The 19,112-nt window shown below is 44.1% G+C and overlaps 1 protein-coding gene and 1 long non-coding RNA gene across 7 annotated transcripts in view; one reads left to right on the top strand and one right to left on the bottom strand.

Moving 5' to 3' along the window:
* Positions 1-832: 832 nt before the first annotated feature.
* The window catches only part of LOC140913094 (uncharacterized), a 63,995-nt gene continuing 45,715 nt past the window's right edge, over positions 833-19,112 (bottom strand). The window contains exons 3-4 of the long non-coding RNA XR_012159468.1: positions 17,018-17,340; positions 833-1,736 (exon numbers count right to left, since the gene is read on the bottom strand). This is a non-coding gene — a long non-coding RNA (uncharacterized lncRNA). The remainder of the gene's footprint in view (positions 1,737-17,017; positions 17,341-19,112) is intronic.
* Positions 9,867-19,112, top strand: part of PLCB2 (phospholipase C beta 2) — a 65,508-nt gene continuing 56,262 nt past the window's right edge. For 2 of the 6 annotated variants that reach the window (XM_073348799.1, XM_073348798.1), the window contains exons 1-2: positions 9,869-10,362; positions 18,169-18,246. In XM_073348799.1, the coding sequence (XP_073204900.1) occupies positions 10,279-10,362; positions 18,169-18,246 (162 nt within the window). In that variant the 5' untranslated portion in view covers positions 9,869-10,278. Of the gene's footprint in view, positions 10,363-11,382; positions 11,486-18,168; positions 18,247-19,112 lie in introns of all 6 variants that reach the window. The other 4 variants (XM_073348794.1, XM_073348795.1, XM_073348796.1 and 1 more) reach the window with 3 other exon arrangements.

Consider the following 19,112-nt stretch of genomic DNA (forward strand, 5'->3'; position numbering starts at 1 on the left):
CCTCAGGGGTCTGTCCTTGGTTCCCTTCTCTTCTCCCTCTACGCCTTAACTCTGAGTAATCTCATCCACAAAAACCAATTCAACTACCATCTCTATGCTGACAACAGACAGATCTATTCTCTCTACTCCAAATTTGTCTCCTTCCATGCTAAGATTTTGGCCTGTGTCTCTGACATTTTGTGGATGTCTACCCATCGATTCAAACTTAACATGGCTAAAACTTCCCCCTATGCCCTCACTGCTACCTGCTTTCGCAATCACAGAGGACAACAGCATCATCCTTCCTGGCACTCAGGCCCTAACCCAGCTGCAGGCTGAATAGATTTAAATCCCAGTGATTTAAATCACCAATTTTAATTATGATTTAAATCAGCAAGCAGGAAACCTTAGTTTAAACAATCAATTTTAACTGTGTTTTCATGGGTACTTTTTTTAGTTATATTCCTAAACGTAAGTTGATTCTCATTGGTTGGTAATCATTAAAACATGTTGATTTGCAACTAAATAGAGCCTTTACACTAAATTTGGTGCTTCTTTTGGATAACCAGGCAGATTCACTCTAGCTGTACACATTTATATAAGTGATTATTATATAACTTAATTTACATTTATTCACAGTTTTAATTTTTGCATTTTATTGTTCGAAAATGAATGATACACTTCTTATTTACTAGAGGATTATTAATTCTTTACTTCAGACTTGTGTCATGCTCAATTTGATGAAAATTCAAATTCAATTAACAATGCACAAAACAGCATTTTAAAATGGCTTTTTATTAGTTAAATAAAATCCAAAATGTGCTGGAGACATATGAAAAGACGTTTATCAGTAAGTTTATCAAAACATGTTTTGCATTTAAAACTAATTTATCAAACAAAGGAAGTATTATCCATAATTAATTAATTGTAGATGTCACCCTCTCACACCGAGTTTTTATTCATTAATTGGAAGAGGAAAACAAGCTTTTCTGCATTTTCAGCTCTCATTGGTCTTTTTATCGTTGAATAAGTTAGTAATTGAACTGGGGAAGTCCTATGGCTTGTGTCAGACAGGAGGCCAAACTAAATGATCACAAGGCCCCATCTGACCTTGGAATCTATGAGTAAACTGACATGAAGAAAATATTCTCTCTGTGCCTGCAGAAGAGGCTACTGCTGTCAGAAGCTGGCTCCAGGTGCTTTGCCCACGACTTCCAGCAGTTTAGAGGGTTGCCTTTCTTTAAAACTTGGCAGTCAACATGTACTGCTTAATATGTTTTTAATTTACTTTAAATTATTTTAATAGATTATACTAAGATTAGATCTTGACTCTTGACATAGGTTGTCATAATTTCAAATTTAATTTTAAATAGGTTTATTTAAAAAAATAAAGCTGTATTTCATTTAAATTACAAAACCCATTTGTTTTTATTTAAAAGAAAAATCATTGCTTTTTAGCCATCCTGCCAGGGTGTCATCATCTGCTGAGAGATCTTTTTAGGTCTTCACATCCAGGCTCTGTCTAAATCTTGCCAATTCTTTCTGCAGAACATCTCTACATTATGGGCTTTCCTATCCATCCACAGAGCTAAAACTCTCATCATCTCGCATCTTGATTACTGCCACATCTTCCTCTGTAGTGTTGACAAATGCAGTTTTGCCCTGCTCATATCCAAGCAGAATGCTGCTGTAAAGGTCATTTTCTGAGCCCATTGTTGTGACCATGTGTGATGCATGGCTAGAAAGGGTTAAACATCCTGCAAAATAAATAACCCTCATAAGACTGGGGAGATAATGTTTGTGTTTTTGTATATTTACATATGTATGAGTAGGGTCAACAATGTAATCAATAGTCCCTGTCTAAGCTGTATTCTGATAATTCAGAGGTCACAGAGAGAACATCCTATCATTTAAATTAATTGTAAACACGGGATATCTCGGTAGTCATCTCTCTTTGAAATGTACTGGGAATGGTGGAGGAACAAGCAAATGGCCTTATGTTAATTTGTATAGCCAAGTACTGGTGATGGACCTCCTTCAGTCACCCTAATTACCTTTTGTTCCCCGAGGAAATCCCAACTTGTCAAAGAGAACATGAAATTGTATAAAAGATCCTTGGGTCCTGATTCTTGTCATCTCAGATCTGCTTAGGCTTCATCAGGGGAAGTTTGAGTCACAAGACTGAGGTCCCAGTTATGCTGGTATGCCCTGAATATGATATTTGGACATTGGACTATAACCTATGAACTATTTCTGAAAGAACTCTTTGCAACTACAAAGCTCACCATCTATACTATGAATCCGAACCTCAATGAATCGAACTCATGTCTGTATGTATATTGATCTTTTAACCATACTCTCTCTCTTTTGTTTTTTAATAAATTTTAGTTTAGTTAATAAGAATTGACTGTAGCGTGTATTTGGGTAAGATCTGAAACATTCATTAACTTGGGAGGTAATGTGTCCGATCCTTTGGGATTGGTAAATCCTTTTCTTTTATATGATGAAATAAGATTTACAGAAATTTTCATCATATTTGACGTGGTTACCTGGATGGAGTCCTGAGGCTGGATCACTTTAAGGGAAGTGGTTTCAGAGTGGTAGCCGTGTTAGTCTGTATCAGCAAAAATAACAAGGAGTTCTTGTGGCACCTTAGAGACTAACAAATTTATTTGGGCATAAGCTTTTGTGGGCTAGAATCCACTTCAACTTCTGAGTACCCGTAAGGCAATAAAGAAGCTGTTTTATGCTGGATTGGTGAATTTAAGTATTGGAATATGCACCAGCCGTATGGGGATGTCTGCCCCATTCTTTGCAGTCCCACTTGGACCCCGGTCACACCACATGACCCCTCTCTTTTCATCCCTCCACTGGCTCTCCCTTCTCCATCACATCAGACATAAGCTGCTTGTCTTCACTTTCAAGGCCCTTTATGCCTATCCCACCCTACCAATTATCTTTCATTTGCTATCAAGATGTCAACTACCACTTCATGCCAGCCACCATCACCCTCTTGTTAAATTTTCAAACAATGCCTTCATGCTTTCTCCCATGTTGCCCCTCACACTTGGGAGAAACTGCCCATAAACATCTGCAAAACTTACCTCTTAATCCTCTGTAAAACTCTCCTCTGCCATGATGCCTACAAAAAAAAATTGACAAGCGGCTGCTGCTGTGCTGAGACCACTGCCAGTCATGCTGATCAGTAGTGTCTCATTGTTTCCTTGTGCTCCATCTGTCTGCAGTCATCTGTTGTCTCTTGTCTTATGCTTAGATTGTAGGCTTCTTGGGGCAGGGACTGTCTTTTAGTTTTTTGTTTGTACAGCACCTAGCACAATGGGTCCTGCTCCATGACTAGGGCTCCTAGGTGCTATGGTAATACAAATAGTAATAATAATAGCCAAGTCTGGCATTTTTTGTGTATATTTAGTAAACATGGTGATTTGGGAATCAGCTGTGCTCCTGTGGTTTCTTTGCTTTTGTTGTGTAAAGAGCAAAACACACAACACCCATTACAACATAGGGCTTTCTTGAGCACCCATGACAACCTGTCTCTCTATGCACATGTGATGGCAATCAGGTTGGCCAGAAACACAGGGGACTGAACCAGGGACTTCCAGAGCTAAATGCTTAAGTCAAGTCTTTACAATTTTCACTGAAAAGCCATGCTCTCAAGCAGCGGTAAAAGACCCACACCCTCTGTGGATCAGGCACAGATGGAGATACGTAACACTGTACACATGCTCACCAGGGGGTTACACACACCCTTCAGTGGCCTCACTTTACAGTGGAGATGAGGAACTGGGTATTGGCTTGCTTGTTTTTTGCATATTTTTGTATGGCACTGTTTTTCTTTAAGTGGGTGATAGGAACCCTTGAGTTCAGGAGGAGGAAAAAAAGAAAGGAGTGAGGGGTGGGCACACAGCTTTGGTTAGGAATGAATTCATCACTCGTTTGATGCTAATTATAAAGGCAATGCATGCAGTTTCCTAGTAAATCCACTAGAGGTCAATATTTCATATCACAAAACATAATTATAAAGGGACAATTCTGATAGTGATTTGTTATTGACTTCAGTGAAGTTTTGCCTGCTTTAACCAGGGCTGAATTTGTTTCTGTATTGCCACATGACCTCCTGGAGTATAGAAGATGTTCAGTCAGTAGTTTAATAGACAGGATGGCTTAAAACCATTGCCTTCATACCCTGTCATGCAAAATCTCCAAAGGTTAAGTACTGCCCATTTTGTGTATTAAAATCTGTATACATGGCAAGGCAGAGGTTGACCAGCAGGACAGGGGGAGGACAGGCATAAAGATGAGGTCACTGACAGGGACTAGAAAAGTTTTAGAGACATGGGCTCTTACAAAGGAGGAACAGGTGTGAAGAGAAGGGCCCCGACACAGAGAAGCAAAGGCATGGGGATTTCGAATGATATGGGTAAGGGATGGGCACAGACAGAAAGAGGGATCTTGCAGTAGAATGACCGACATGGGCATGGAAACACTGTAAAATTGTTCTTTAAAACAGTTTAGTTCATAGCAGATTTGATGGATTCAGACATTTTGTGTTTCAGTCCTTTATAAATATCTAGCCTCTCTGAGCTTTACAACAGAGCAGCCATTCCACTGAGACCAGGCAAGAAAGGGGAAACATCCCCAGAAATCCTCTAGGAGCTGAAAGGGGGTTGTGTACCATAAAGAAGATTTCACAAGGGTGAAACTCACCCCTGGGCAGAGTTCCAGAGAGCCTCAGTGGAACTGACGTGCTGCATAGGGTGATGCTGGCACGCTGCATGGAGTCAGGGAATTTCACCACAAAGGAGCAAAAGCTAGTAGGACATGAGTGCTTCGGCTAAAATAAGAAAACTTTCCCCCAAACTCAAACCAAACCCTGCTTGCGGCTAGAAGGTCTGTTGATTTTCCTTCAGCCTCTGCACTTCCTTCTTCTGCTACAACAGGGAAATGACAAAGCATCTTGTGAGCGCCTGTTCCCATGCAACCAGTGGAGCAGAGATTTGGAATGGCTGAGCAATCTAACACATGGGTGTACTAGGGAAAGCTACCCATTTGTCTGCGGGAATGTGTTGTGTCCCTCCCCCTCGAAGGCCCATGTGCAGCACAGTGTCAACATTAATGATTCTAAATCTCTTCATTTACTCCAGGCACTCACACCAAGGATTCCCTTCTGGCTCTGTTCCAACTCCTGCTTCTAGTCCTGTCTTGTTTACTGCTCCCCTCCTCCTGTCTGTGAACTCACACTTCCTTCCGGGATTTTGTGTTCTTTTGTTTCCTTGTGTTACTTTTTTCTCAGGCCAGGGCTACACTTTCATTTAAATTGGTATAGCTATGTTGCTCAACAGTGTGAAAAGTTATACACCCTTGAGTGACGTATCTGTGCTGGCCTAACCCTGATGTAGATGCAGCTGTGTCAGTGGAAGCATTCTTCCCTCAACCTAGCTACCTCCGCTCAGGGAGGTGGAGTTACTAAAGCAATGGGAAAACCCCTTCCATTGCTTTAGTGTGTGTAAGTACATAAGAACAACCATACTGGGTCAGACCAATGGTCCATCCAGCTCTGTATCCTGTCTTCCGACAGTGGCCAATGCCAGGTGCCCCAGAGAGAATGAACAGAACAAGTAATCATCAAGTGATCCATACCCTCTCACCCATTTCCAGCTTCTGGCAAACAGCTAATAGCCATCGATGACCTATCCTCCAGGAACTTATCTAGTTCTTTTTTGAACCCTGTTATAGTCTTGACCTTCACAACATCCTCCGGTGAAGAGTTTCACAGTTGACTGGGCATTGTGTGAAGAAATACTTCCTTCACTATGGGGTTACTGCAGCCACTGTAGTGTAGACAAGCCCTCCGTCTGTTGTTCCTCACTCAAGCTGAGCTTACTGCAAGTCGGTGCTGCCCCAGGCTGGAAAGATTTTTGAAATGTTTCCTTTTCCTCTTTCTTTCACCTTTCCTGTAACATCTCCTTATCCTAATTCTCTGCTCCCTCTCTCCCCATCTTGTTTCCAATAACCGAGAGACTGGGGCACCCTCTCAAAGTCAGGGCCTTCTACCAGCCAATACAGACCTCCCTTTAGCATTAGCCAGTAGTGCTCCTAGTCAGGTGTCTCTACTGAATGAGACAAGGCACAGTCTGGAGGGAGCAGAGTGTGTCACTCTCCCAGTGCATCCACTCCTCAGGAGCTAGCCCAGAAAGCCAGAGATCAAGTCTTGAGATTTGAACTTGAGTCTCTTCTTTGGCTTTTTATTTTGTAACCACAGCAGGCCCACCCTACAGGAACATACTCTGTGAACCATAACAGAGGAAAGGAAGTTTGGGGTAAATTATGCTCGAAAGACAACTACTGAGCTGTTGAAACAGGCCTTTTGCTTTAGTTTGCCACTGATCCATCAGCCATGTTTTCATGCAAGGGGAAGGAAGGCTCCATGTACAACAGGGAGTGCGAAACTAAAGATAAGATTTGGGTTTTGCAAGAGGAAGTGAGGCTAGAGTTTCTGGTCATCTCCACACAGATGGGGATTTTAGCAGAAAGCAGGTTGAACGGCTAACACGTAATACATCCTCCTAAGATAGTTTCCAACTCAGTCACATTTTTTATTCGGCAAGAAAAACTGAAACACTATGGGGTGTTCTCACATTATGTTGGGGCAGTCATAGCACAGTGAAAGAGAGGAGATGCTTGGGGCAAGGTCTTTGGGGAGAATGGAACTATCTGGCTGGCAGCAGGAAAAGGTGCTCTCACTAGGGTAGGTGGAGAGTGGTGCATGGACAGGACAGAGGGAAAGCAGCCACATCTCTAGGGTTAAGTGTGTAGAGGATGGAAGTGTCTTTGGCACTAGCAAGAGGCAGACACTCTCACAGTGAGGCACCCTCACTGCACAGGACATAGATGTTGCCAGAACTATGAATGGGATGAAAAATTGGAACTGCCTTTTTGCATGCAGAAGGTCTCCAGCTGCAAGCCCCCAGCTTTTCACTGCCTGTAGGTGGCAAAGCTAATCTCAGTTTTCCTTTTTTTGAAAAGTATGGATCAGCTCTTCAAACCTTGCCCCTGTCGTTTAGCACTCCTTCCACTGCACAACGGGCAGCCGGGGGGATTCCCAGGGAATCCCACCTCCTTCCAAACCTTCCGTCATAACACACTGTGCTCCGGAAAATCTGATCAGGTAAAATGCCCCTTAAGGAGCCATTACTGCCAGCATAAGCTACAGCAGCCCTGAGACCGCTCTGACTTATGCAGGTGATCAGGTGAGAGCAAGAAGGACTTTAAGCCATCATTGCATCCCTCCCACTGCTCCTGCCCTTAGCATAGCTCACCTAGACCTAAAGATCTGGTCCTGTGTTTCTAGCCTCTTGCAAGGTTAGCCTTGAAAATGTAACCCCAATCACTAGTGCTGAATGTTTGTTACTGTGATTTTTCCCTAAAAGTCCCAGGTTGTTAATGATGTCCCTTATACTCATCCGATTCTGGCCTTTGGGATCTGTGCAGTCACAGGTGTCTTGATTTGGGAGAGGATGACACTGCACTAGTAAAGGAAACGCTGCCTAAACTGGTTTCAGAGTAACAGCCGTGTTAGTCTGTATTCGCAAAAAGAAAAGGAGTACTTGTGGCACCTTAGAGACTAACCAATTTATTTGAGCATGAGCTTTCGATGAAGTGAGCTGTAGCTCACGAAAGCTCATGCTCAAATAAATTGGTTAGTCTCTAAGGTGCCACAAGTACTCCTTTTCTTTTTGCTGCCTAAACTGTTGCCAGTGGGGCCAGGAACATCACAAGTTGCTTCCCAGGTGGCTGCCTGAAGCTCAGCAGCTAGTGTGACCTCTGAACATAATGTGGGAGAAGCTCAGTAGCATGACAGACTGAGTGGGCTACTTACGGGGCCAGAAGTGAGGGACTGCTGTGATCTAACCCCAGCTCTGACATGCGAATACAGACTAACACGGCTGTTACTCTGAGCTCTGACATGGAGGATCTCGATAGCTCTGGCAAGTCACATCATTTCCCTGCCTTAGTTTCCCCAGCTGTACAACAGGGATAATAACAGGCATCTTGGCTGACTAATTAAAGGAATGTTTGGAAAGCACTATGTACAGCTAAAATGTACTAGAATATGCTCAAAGCCCAGTTGTGGCTGGAGGTCTAGACTCCCAACTTGCAGGAAGAGTTGACCCTTGGAACGTGCTTTTAAAAGATGTTAACTTTGTTCAGACTGCTCTGCTTTCACTGTGGGAACCTGTCTGAATATTGCTCCCATCCTTGCTTTTCATTATAGCTGGAGCACTAGCTACAGCTCAAATTAATGGCACCTAACAGTTTCCAGAAAAAATGAATCAGCAAAACGTGAGCATGCCCCACAGAAATGTCCGACTGACCTTCCCCAGAATTTTCGTCTGGCTCTGTGCATAGTGGCGGGATGACCAGGTAGGGGTAGGTTAGGTTTGGGAAGGCAGAGACGAAAATTTTGCATCAGGCCCACTTCAAAATGCTGAGGCTGCCTCCGTGACCAACAGGAATGTCAACATAGCCATTTTTATCACCTACCCTTTTCAGAGAAACTTTACTTCCTTTTATATTCTTCTCTTCTGCCCTTCCGTGAACAATTTCCGTGAACAATGGCTGTGCTAGGTATAGCTCACAACCACAATTGCTACAGCTTGATTTTCATAGAAGGGAACTGTTATGAAATCCCAGCTCACATATGGAAATCCTGTTAGATGGGGAGTCTGTTGCAGTAAACCTGCCATTTATTTGATTCAAAAAAGGCTAAATGCCTTCAGTCCCATCTATTTCAATCTGTGTGCCCGTCTCCTCAGCCGCCAATGCTTCTGCACCTGCCCAGGGAGATGTCCCTCCTTGCCTGCAATTAGCAAACAGACAGTTCTGCCCTCTGTGCACTCAACTGTGTTTGGGGGTGGCGGGCTCCTTTTGTACAATGGTGTCAATGTACTTGTACCCCAGTCTGGTGAGAGCAGCCCCTGCCGTTAACAGAAAGAGTGTTATCTTTACCCCCTGTCTTATGTATCTCCCAGACACAGCGCTCTTCTCTGGAGCCACGAGAAACTTGGAGGTTTTGCCTTTTAGACGCTCTGGCAGATCTTTCCTTTGGTTTCGATCTATGGTGTTTGCATCTACTCTATAAATCTTGCTCTAAGCTTAAAGTTCAAAAACCCCTCAAAACACAAAGTAAAACTCCATGAAAGTTGTCTTGCTGTCCCTGATTCTGCATCAAACCCATGAATTTCACATGCTTTGGATTCAAATCTGGGGCCCAGGTCGGCATGAAAGGTTAATGAACCTTAATGAATCTTCCACTCAACCTGCTCTGAGGTTTTGTCTATACTTGGGATTCAGCCATTGGTGACCAGAAGCTGGGGCAACTGCAATGGTGCAGCCCCCCTAGTATAGATAAAGAAAGTTGGGATTTGCACCAGTGACACTTATCCCTGCTTGAAAGTGAAGTAACCTGAACTAGGGAAGGATGACCTAGAGAATAAGGGTCATCCTAAGGACTCAGATGAGTTTAATTCCTGGTTCAACCACAGATTTCCTATATGACCTTGGCAAGTCATTAAATGTAACCTGTCTCAGGTTCCTCCCTCTGTAAAATGGGTATAATATTTCTTTACATCACGGGGATATTGTGGGGATAATTCCATTAAAGATTTGAAGTGTTCAGATGCTCCAGTGATGTGGACTATATAGGTAGAATATGCACTGTAAAATAAATGCATTCCTTGTAGATGGTAGATGGTTCTGTAGTGTTGAGGGGGCTGATCATGTGTGGCCAGGCTCACTGGTGTTTTGTGCTGGTGTCTGTTGAAATTGATAAATGACTGGGTGGTTCACTGGCAGATACTGCACTTGTTCTAAAGAAAAAAATTTAAGGAAGTTCTGTCCGGAAGTGTCTGCTGAACATTGCACTTCAGTAGTGCAGAGTTCTAAGGAGTAGATCTCTCCTAGAGTGTGTGCATGCGTGTGTTTCTCTCAGCCCATCCCAGGCTTTCCTCTTGCATAAGCTTCATCTTCTCCTCCCTGTGCTGGGACCCACCTGCTTGTTTGGAGAACCACTGATTTACAATGCAGATGAGCGGCTCCTCACTTGTCTGTGCTAGTCGTCCCTAATTTTACCTGGCATATAAGAGGTTGTTTGGTGCCTGATGCCAAGGGCAGCAGTGGCAGAGAACACCATGTGAGAGGCAGAGATCAAGAAGAGGGGGGCCAAGAAAGAGTGAGCCCTGCAGCTGCCCTGTTGGCTGAGGGGCAGATCTGTGGGACAGAATGTCGATGTTCACACCCATCCTGACGCCCCCCGAGGTGAAGGAGTATCTCTCCAAGGGCGAGCGCTTCATCAAGTGGGACGATGTGAGTACCTGGGCTTTCACTGCATGTGCTGGGGGCACGGAGGAGGCCGAAGTCCTGCTGGAGGGCTGGGAGTGCTTGCTCATGTGTGCATGTGTGTGTGGGCAGCCTGTATGTGAGAAAGTAGGAGAGGGCAATGGGAAAATGTATGTCTGCTGTATGTGTGGGCACCTGATGCATGGAGAGGGATGGGTGGATGAGGGGGATGCTGAGCGAGTGCATGTGTGTATGGATATGAGGGGTGGGTGATGTGGGCCTGCGTGTGTGTGTGAGGTGATGGCAATGCACTCTGACCCCCACGGGCGCAGGCAGTTGTGTCCTAGTTCCATGAAAGAGTTCTCTGGTGGCATGATCAGGGCCCCCCTTCTGTCCCATGGGTCAGCCTAGGGAAAGATGGAGAGTCAGTGCAGCTCCCCTCCTCCTCCCCAAGACAAAGGAAATGTGTCCTTGATGCTGTAGGTCTCCCGGAGCCGACAGGGTCACTCCCTGCACTCAGAGATCTCCAGCGAGGTTGGGCAGGATATGGGTCTCAAGCAGAAGGGCTCTTCAGTTTTGCAGAGGGAGGGGAAAAAAATCAGATCAGAAGTTGCTTCCCCTTCTGGACCCATTGCTGGAGGGAGTAAGGGGTGTGGCGGTGAGCTGTTTGTTTCCTTCTCTCCCAGCCCTGTTCGCAAACAGGGAAGATGTGGTTAGCCTGTGAGCTACAGAACTTGCATGGGATATAGGGGCCCAAGCAGCTGCTCAGTTCATGCTTTCACCAGTGTTAGGAAGGTGGCTCAGGTACAGGCTTATTTTCCCACCATTCTGGGTTGGGCTCAAGGGCCTGCTTTGGTTGGTTTTTAGCTGAGGACTGTGAAGAGCTGCTCGCTCATCCTTCTTCTTGTGTCTGCAAAGTGACTGGTTTGAGTTATCCATTGAGTATCCATCACAGGCCAGGAGAAGGGGTTTGGAACAGGAGCAAAGGAGGAAATTCATTTGCTAAATATTCCTTTGAATCTAAGAATCTGTGCTCTTGTCTCCCAGGAAGGCCTCCAGCATTCCCCCAAGCAGGGATATGGGGCAGCTGTCCATCTCTTTATTTTAGAGCCAGATCTCTGTGCCTTTTAAGATTTACTCATCACCAGAGGTAAGAGTCAATAGACCAGAGGGGAGCTATGGATATATGATAGTTTGCCTGGATCTGGGGGAAGCTTTTACACAATATGGCAAAAGAGACACATTTTAAAGGTCCATAAGTGGCTACGTAGTGGGTGGCTGTGAGCTACTCAAGTGGATGCAGAACTAGTTTGAAGACAAAGGGCCCTCCTTTGTAGAAGCAGTATGGGACGAAGGAGGCGACTGGGGACATGCAGTAATCAATGATCTGCGAGGATAATCTAGCAGCGTTCAAGCCAGTAGGTGATGTAGCGTGCAGATAGCAGAAATGGATGGCGCTAAGTAATACAGGTCAAAATGACACTGGTAGCTCAGCAACATGGGCAGATGCTCCTCCTGACTTGTATAATTCTCTGTAGAAAATAAGTGAATGAGGCCAGAGCTAAGTGGAACACAGATATATCTATCTTTAATCATGATTGCTGCTAACAGGGTTCTAATGTGGCTTTCTTGGTATTTTGTTTCTGAGAACAATGTTGGCCAAACACGCATAGTCTAAAGCCGGCATTTTCGTGTGGCCACCGATTTTCTGTCCCTGTTTTTGGGTGCCCACCTTAAGACAACTTGAATCTGATTTTTAAAGGCCTTCCCTTGGAAATACTGGGTGCTCAGAACCTCTAAAATCCAAGATGTCTCAAACTGATCATCTAAGAATTAAACCCTCCCCTCTCCCCCCAAAAAATACTGGCCACTGCTGAAAATGCTGGCCTTAGTCCTTAGGTAGTCGACAGCATGCTCTCCAGCAAAACATATCCCTAATCAGGATTTGGTTATTCCATTCACATTTCTCCATCTTGTCAGGCTTCCTGTCCCACGTGTGTGGGGTGGGGGGAGGGGCAGGAGCGGCAGGCAGGGGTGCTGCAAAGGGAAATGGTGAGACATCCTGGGCTGCAGTGTTATCAGTGGGCTGGCAAGACTCGGCTCTTCTTTTCCCTCTCATTGAATTGGATTTTGGGATCCCTCTGCTTTCTCAGCACCTGACCAGATTTGGATCCTGAAGAAAGCTAGCTGCTTTAAACGGTATCCAGATTAGGTGCTGTTGGCGGGCAGGGGGAAACGTTTTGATGAAATGAAGGAGATTACGTCTGCTTCCTCTGGCAAGGGGTATTTCCTTTGCAGTCTCAGAGTTGTACTGGAACCACCACTGTTTTTGGATTCCCAGGGAGCAGCAGTGGCCTACCAGGCCTTTTAGCACCTTCAGCTGGCCTAGCAATTGGAGCTTTCCCTCTAACGGAGGACATACTACTCTAGGCTGACTTATATTAATGTATTTTATTTAATTAGATTGCAACTTCTATGGGGCAGGGATCATCTTTACTCTGTGTTTGTACAGTGCCCAGTTCAAAGGAGGTGCCATCCAAAATAGGGAGTCTGAGTGTTACTGTAATACAGATGATACCTAATCATTATAGCCACTTTGAAGTCCACTCCAAAGCCTCAGCTAATGCAGAATGTGCTTGGCCATCTCTTAAGTGTGGCAAGCAGATGTGAATATAACAAGTGGGATATATTACCCACCACCTGACCAGGATGGTGATAGTGACTGTGAAATGCTCAGGGAGATTAGAGAGGCTATACAAATAAAAAAACTTCAATAATAATGGGGGATTTCAACTATCCCCATATTGACTGGGTACATGTCACCTCAGGATGGGATGCAGAGATAAAGTTTCTTGACACCTTAAATAACTCCTTCTTGGAGCAGCTAGTCCTGGAACCCACAAGAGGAGAGACAATTCTTGATTTAGTCCTAAGTGGAGCACAGGATCTGGTTCAAGAGATGAATATAACTGGACTGCTTGGTAACAGTGACCATAATATAATTAAATTTAACATCCCTGGGGCAGGGAAAACACCACAGCAGTCCAACACTGTAACATTTAATTTCAGAGAGGGGGACTATACAAAAATAAGGAAGTTAGTTAAACAGAAATTAAAAGGTACAGTGCCAAAAATGACATCCCTGCAAGCCACATGGAAACTTTTAAAAGACATTATAATAGAGGCTCAACTTAAATGTGTACCCCAAATTAAAAAACAGAGTCAGAGAACCTAAAAAGTCCCACCGTGGCTAAACAACAAGGTAAAAGAAGCAGTGAGAGGCAAAAAGGCATCTTTTAAAAAGTGGAAGTTAAATCCTAGTGAGGAAAATGGAAAGGAGCATAAAGTCTGGCAAATGAAGTGTAAAAATATAATTAGGAAGGCCAAAAAAGAATTTGAAGAACAGCTAGACAAAGACTCAAAAAGTAATAGCAAAAAAATTTTTTAAGTACATCAGAAGCAAGAAGCCTGCTAAACAACCAGTAGGGCCACTGGACGATCAAGATGCTAAAGGAGCACTCAAAGACGATAAGGCCATAGAGGAGAAGCTAAATGAATTCTTTGCATCGGTCTTCACAGCTGAGGATATGAGAAAGATTCCCACACCTGAGCCATTCATTTTAGATGACAAATATGAGAAGCTGTCCCAGATTGAGGTGTCATTAGAGGAGGTTTTGGAACAAATTGATAAACTAAACAGTAATAAGTTACCAGGACCAGATGGTATTCACCCAAGAGTTCTGAAGGAATTCAAATGTGAAATTGCAGAACTACTAACTCTAGTCTGTAACTTATTGTTTAATTCAGCTTCTGTACCAAATGATTGGAGGATAGCTAATGTGATGCCAATTTTTAAAAAGGGCTCCAGAGGTGATCCCAGCAATTACAGGCTGGTAAGCCTGACTTCAGTACCAGGGGAACTGGTTGAAACTATGGTAAAGAACAAAATTGTCAGACATATAGATGAACATAATTTGTTGGGAAAGCGTCAACATGGTTTTTGTAAAGGGAAATCATGCCTCACTAATCTACTAGAATTCTTTGAGAGGGTCAACAAACATGTGGACAAGGGGAATCCAGTGGATATAGTGTACTTAGATTTCCAGAAAGCCTTTGACACGTTCCCTCACCAAAGGCGCTTACGTAAATTAAGTTGTCATGGGATAAGAGGGAAAATCCTTTCATGGATTGGTAACTGGTTAAAAGACAGGGAACAAAGGGTAGGAATAAATGGTAAATTTTCAGAATGGAGAGAGGTAAATAGTGGTGTTCCCCAGGGATCTGTTCTGGGCCCAGTCTCATTTAACATATTCATAAATGATCTAGAAAAAGGGGTAAACAGTGAGGTGGCAAAGTTTGTTGACAATACTAAACTGCTCAAGATAGTTAAGACAAAAGCAGACTGTGAAGAATGTCAAAAAGATCTCACAAAACTAAGTGATTGGGCAACAAAATGGCAAATGAAATTTAATGTGGATAAAAGTAAAGTAATGCACATTAGAAAAAATAACCCCAGCTATACATACAATATGATGGGGGCTAATTTAGCTAATCAGGAACTATAAACAACGAATCAGGAAAGAGATCTTGGAGTCATCATGGATAGTTCTCTAAAGGTGGCCACGCAGTTTGCAGCGGCAGTCAAAAAAGCGAACAGGACGTTAAGAATCATTAAAAAAGGGATAGAGAATAACACGGAGAATATCTTATTGCCCTTATATAAATCCATGGTATGCCCACATCTTGAATACTGCATACAGATGTGGTCTCCTCATCTCTAAAAAGATATACTGGCATTAGAAAAGGTTCACAGAGGGGCAACTAAAAGAATTAGGGGTTTGGAATGGTTCCCATATAAGGAGAGATTAAAGAGACTAGGACTTTTCATCTTGGAAAAGAGGAGACTAAGGGAGGATATGATAGAGGTATATAAAATCATGAGTGGTGTGGAGAAAGTGAACAAGGAAAAGTTATTTACTTGTTCCATAATATAAGAACTCGGGGCCACCAAATGAAATTAATGGGCAGCAGGTTTAAAAGAAATAACAGGAAGTTCTTCTTCACACAGCACACAGTCAACCTGTGGAACTCCTTGCCTGAGGAGATTGTGAAGGCTAAGACTAAAACAGGGTTTAAAAGAGAGCTAGATAAATTCATGGAGGTTAAGTCCATTAATTGCTATTAGCCAGGATGGGTAAGGAATGGTGTCCCTAGCCTCTGTTTGTCAGAGGGTGGAGATGGATGGCAGGAGAGAGACCACTTGATCATTACCTGTTAGGTTCACTCCCTCTGGGGCACCTGGCAATGGCCTCTGTCGGCAGACAGGATACTGAGCTGGATGGATCTTTGGTCTGACCCAGTATGGCCATTCTTATGTTCTTATGTTATGTTCTTCTCATAACACAAGAACTCAGTGTCACCAAATGAAATTAATAGGCAGTGGGTTTAAAACAAACAAAAGGAAGTATTTCTTCACACAACACACAAGCAGTCTGTGGAACGCTTTGCCAGAGGATGTTGTGAAGGCCAAGACTATAACAGGGTTCAAAAAAGAACTAGATAAGTTCATAGAGGAGAGGTCCATTGATGGCTATTAGCCAGGATGGGCAGGGATAGTGTCGCTAGTCTCTGTTTGCCAGAAACTGGGAATGGGCGACAGGGGATGGATCACTTGATGGTAACCTGTCCTGATCATTCCCTCTGGGGCATCTGGCATTGGCCACTGTCAGAAGACAGGATGGACTAGATGGACCTAGATGGACCTTTGGTCTGGGCTAGATGGACCTTTGGTCTGACCCAGAATGGTCGTTCTTATCTTCTAAATGTGGCCCGATTCAGTTTTAAACATATTTCTACTGAGAACAAATTATAAGCATCTTGAATGTACAATCCTTACTGTCTTTGGCAAGTTCACGCAAGTAGCTCCATTCACTTTAGCACATTGTGACCCATGGAACATACGTAAGAGGTCATAAAGCCCCTGTGTGGGCTACTCCCATCGCAGACCACAGTGCAGGGATTAAATAGCCTTCATGGAGCCACATATTGTGTCTTGGAGTGTGCAGGGCCTTAACTCCTTCCATACAAAGCAGCAGCCAGCCAGCACAGAGTGTAAAGTAAGCTGTGCCAAGTAAAGGGATAGAACAAGTTACTTTCTCCCTGGAGCAATGAAAAACCAGACACCAAACTGTGACTCTCTACATCACAATTATGTCCCAGGGCCGGTGCAGAGCAGCAAAGCTACAAGCTGTCCCTTACAGAAGGGAACTCCTCAATTGATCCCTAAGTGATTATTGGAAATGGATCCCTTGAACAGGAAATAGGATTTCGTAATCTTCGAAGGTGAAATTCTGGCCCCCTTGGAGTCAATAAGAGTTTTGCTATTGATTTCAGTAGGGTCAGAAATTCACCCCAGTGATGTTTTGATTTTTGCATTTCTCTGCATATATTAGGGGGCAAAGTTAAGGGGGAGGCAGTATGAGTCAAGGGAAGTCATGGTGAATGAGAAAGGGTTATTCAACAAAGGAGAACAGCCTGGCTCCCCTAGCTGTTCATTTCCAGACATTTTGGGATTTGGGGTTTCTTCTTATTTAAAGTATTGAATTTTTGCAAAGAAAGTACTATAGGTTTGGGGTGTGAGATTAAATTAATTGAAACATACTTGTAATTTATGATCACAAACCTTATATAATCCGTGCTCTGCACTGGCTCCCAATCCACCCCTTTGTTATCATCTACAAAGCTCTGAATGGCCTGGGTTCCCACATCCATCTCATCTGCTATGCCACATTGCAGCAGTTGTGTTCCACAAGACAGCTCTTGCTCTCAGTCCTTGGAGTTGAACTCCAGGGCATGGGCAGCAGGACATTCTGATGAAGAATCCTCATCTCTGGAATTCACTCCCTCCTGCAGTCTCTCATAGGCCAGCCTTGTTGCATGTGTTTTAGGATGCGTGTGCTCAGTCTGTCTTTTTCTTCATGTGGGCCTATAGCCAAAGGGGAGAAGCTGTTAAGAAAAGAAGGAGATAAAGAGATGATCATGGTTTGTGCCACTTTTTAGTAAGAGTTCATGATAATTTATGCAACATCTAAGATCTCACAATGTTGGGTGGTTGAATAAACTCTGTTTGAACCCAGTTGTAGCTAGCATGGATCTGTTCCTCATATGGACAGGTAGGAAAGAGGTCCTTCTGGGCTTTTCCACACTGAAGACTCTGCTTGGTTTTAAAAAGCTTGGTTTGATGGGAGAGTGTGGGAAATCTAGAAATGTGGTCAATGGGGTCCTCATTTGCACATCAATGTCCAGAATGCTCTTCTAGCTCACAGCAGTGAGCTCAGGGAACTACCTGAGAACTATGGGGACATGGGTAGGCATATGTGTCTTCATGAGCTTTCTGCCTATTGCAGAAGAGGAGAGAGTGGGAGTGAAAGGAGGGAGTGGAATGATGAGAGGGAGAGCATGGCAGACAGATGGTTATTGTAGTGTTCAGTGCTCATGGAAGGCGCCAACCCTGGAGATTAAAGTCCCTTGGATACTCATAGGGGAGGTAAAGGACACAGTGACAGCATATCCTTCCTTAACACTTCGCTGCCAATGTGTCTTGGCTCAGCATTGATCTGGAGGCAGGACCCACCATTAGGGGTAGCAGCAGTATAGGTTAGCCTCCATAACCCTTGGCTCTCACTTGCTGGAGCTGAACTCAAACTAACCAACTGCTTTATACAGACCACAGAATAGTCAGAAGGTGATTCACCAAGTCTGGGCTGCAGGGGAAATTACATTCCCTTACAGATTCTCCAACGCTTTAAACCTTCTTTCTCCTGGTTTTGTCAGGACACAACGAATGCTTCGCCTGTGATTCTCCGGGTAGATCCAAAGGGCTTTTACTTATATTGGACATATCAGAATAAGGTAAGTGTTGAGCTTCCCAGCCGTGTCTCTGAATTGGAGTTTGTAAAAGTACCCAGAGCAAAGAGGCTTGGTCAGCCGCTAGACAGCAGCTAGAACACATCCCATCTTAGAAGAAAGCACCACACAAGGGCCTGGGGACTGCCACTTGTTCAGTGACAGGTGCCCCTACAGGAATTTCCTGGGCAATTCCAGGAAAAAGCAGGGAGTCAGAGGAACTAGACTACATGTGCCGATGGGAAATGAGCACTTCCTTTTTTGTCACAGGTTTTGTTTGCACTGTATAGCTCGTTAGTTCCATGCCTCTCCGAGCACTTCACAAAGGTGAGCAAGCATTAATAGTCCCATTTACCAGACAGGCTGAGTGAATTGTCCAGAATGAGCAAATGGCAGAGCTGGAGCTACACCCCAGGACTGGCGAGCGAGAGCCCCCTGCACAGCCTACTAAGCCAAAAGCTACAACTCTTACATGTCTCAAACAGGAATGGACTATGCTTGTAGCTAAGTAGTGTGCTGATGTTTCCAGGAGCTATGTATGAAGTTTATCCAGGTGTGAGCTGAAAAAAGGGAGGAAGGAAGAAGGTGGAAGACAGCACACCTCAGGTCCAGAGGGAGATATTGGTTCCTCCAGTGCTAAGCTGGAACACACAGTTGTATATCTACATTTGAGCTGGGCAGTGTGATTCCCAGCTTGCCTAGATGTGCGTGCACTAACTTGCTAAAAATAGCAGTGTCGCCAGGGTAGCATGGGGAGCGGCTCATGCTAGCCGCCCAAGTACATAGCCACTTGGATCCCTGGGTACGTACTTGGGTGGCTAGCCCAAGCAGCTGCCTCTGCGCCCTTGACACATTGCTATTTTTAATGTGCT

The sequence above is a fragment of the Lepidochelys kempii genome, chromosome 6 (genome assembly GCF_965140265.1).
Source record: "Lepidochelys kempii isolate rLepKem1 chromosome 6, rLepKem1.hap2, whole genome shotgun sequence".
Taxonomy (NCBI): Eukaryota; Metazoa; Chordata; order Testudines; family Cheloniidae; genus Lepidochelys; species Lepidochelys kempii.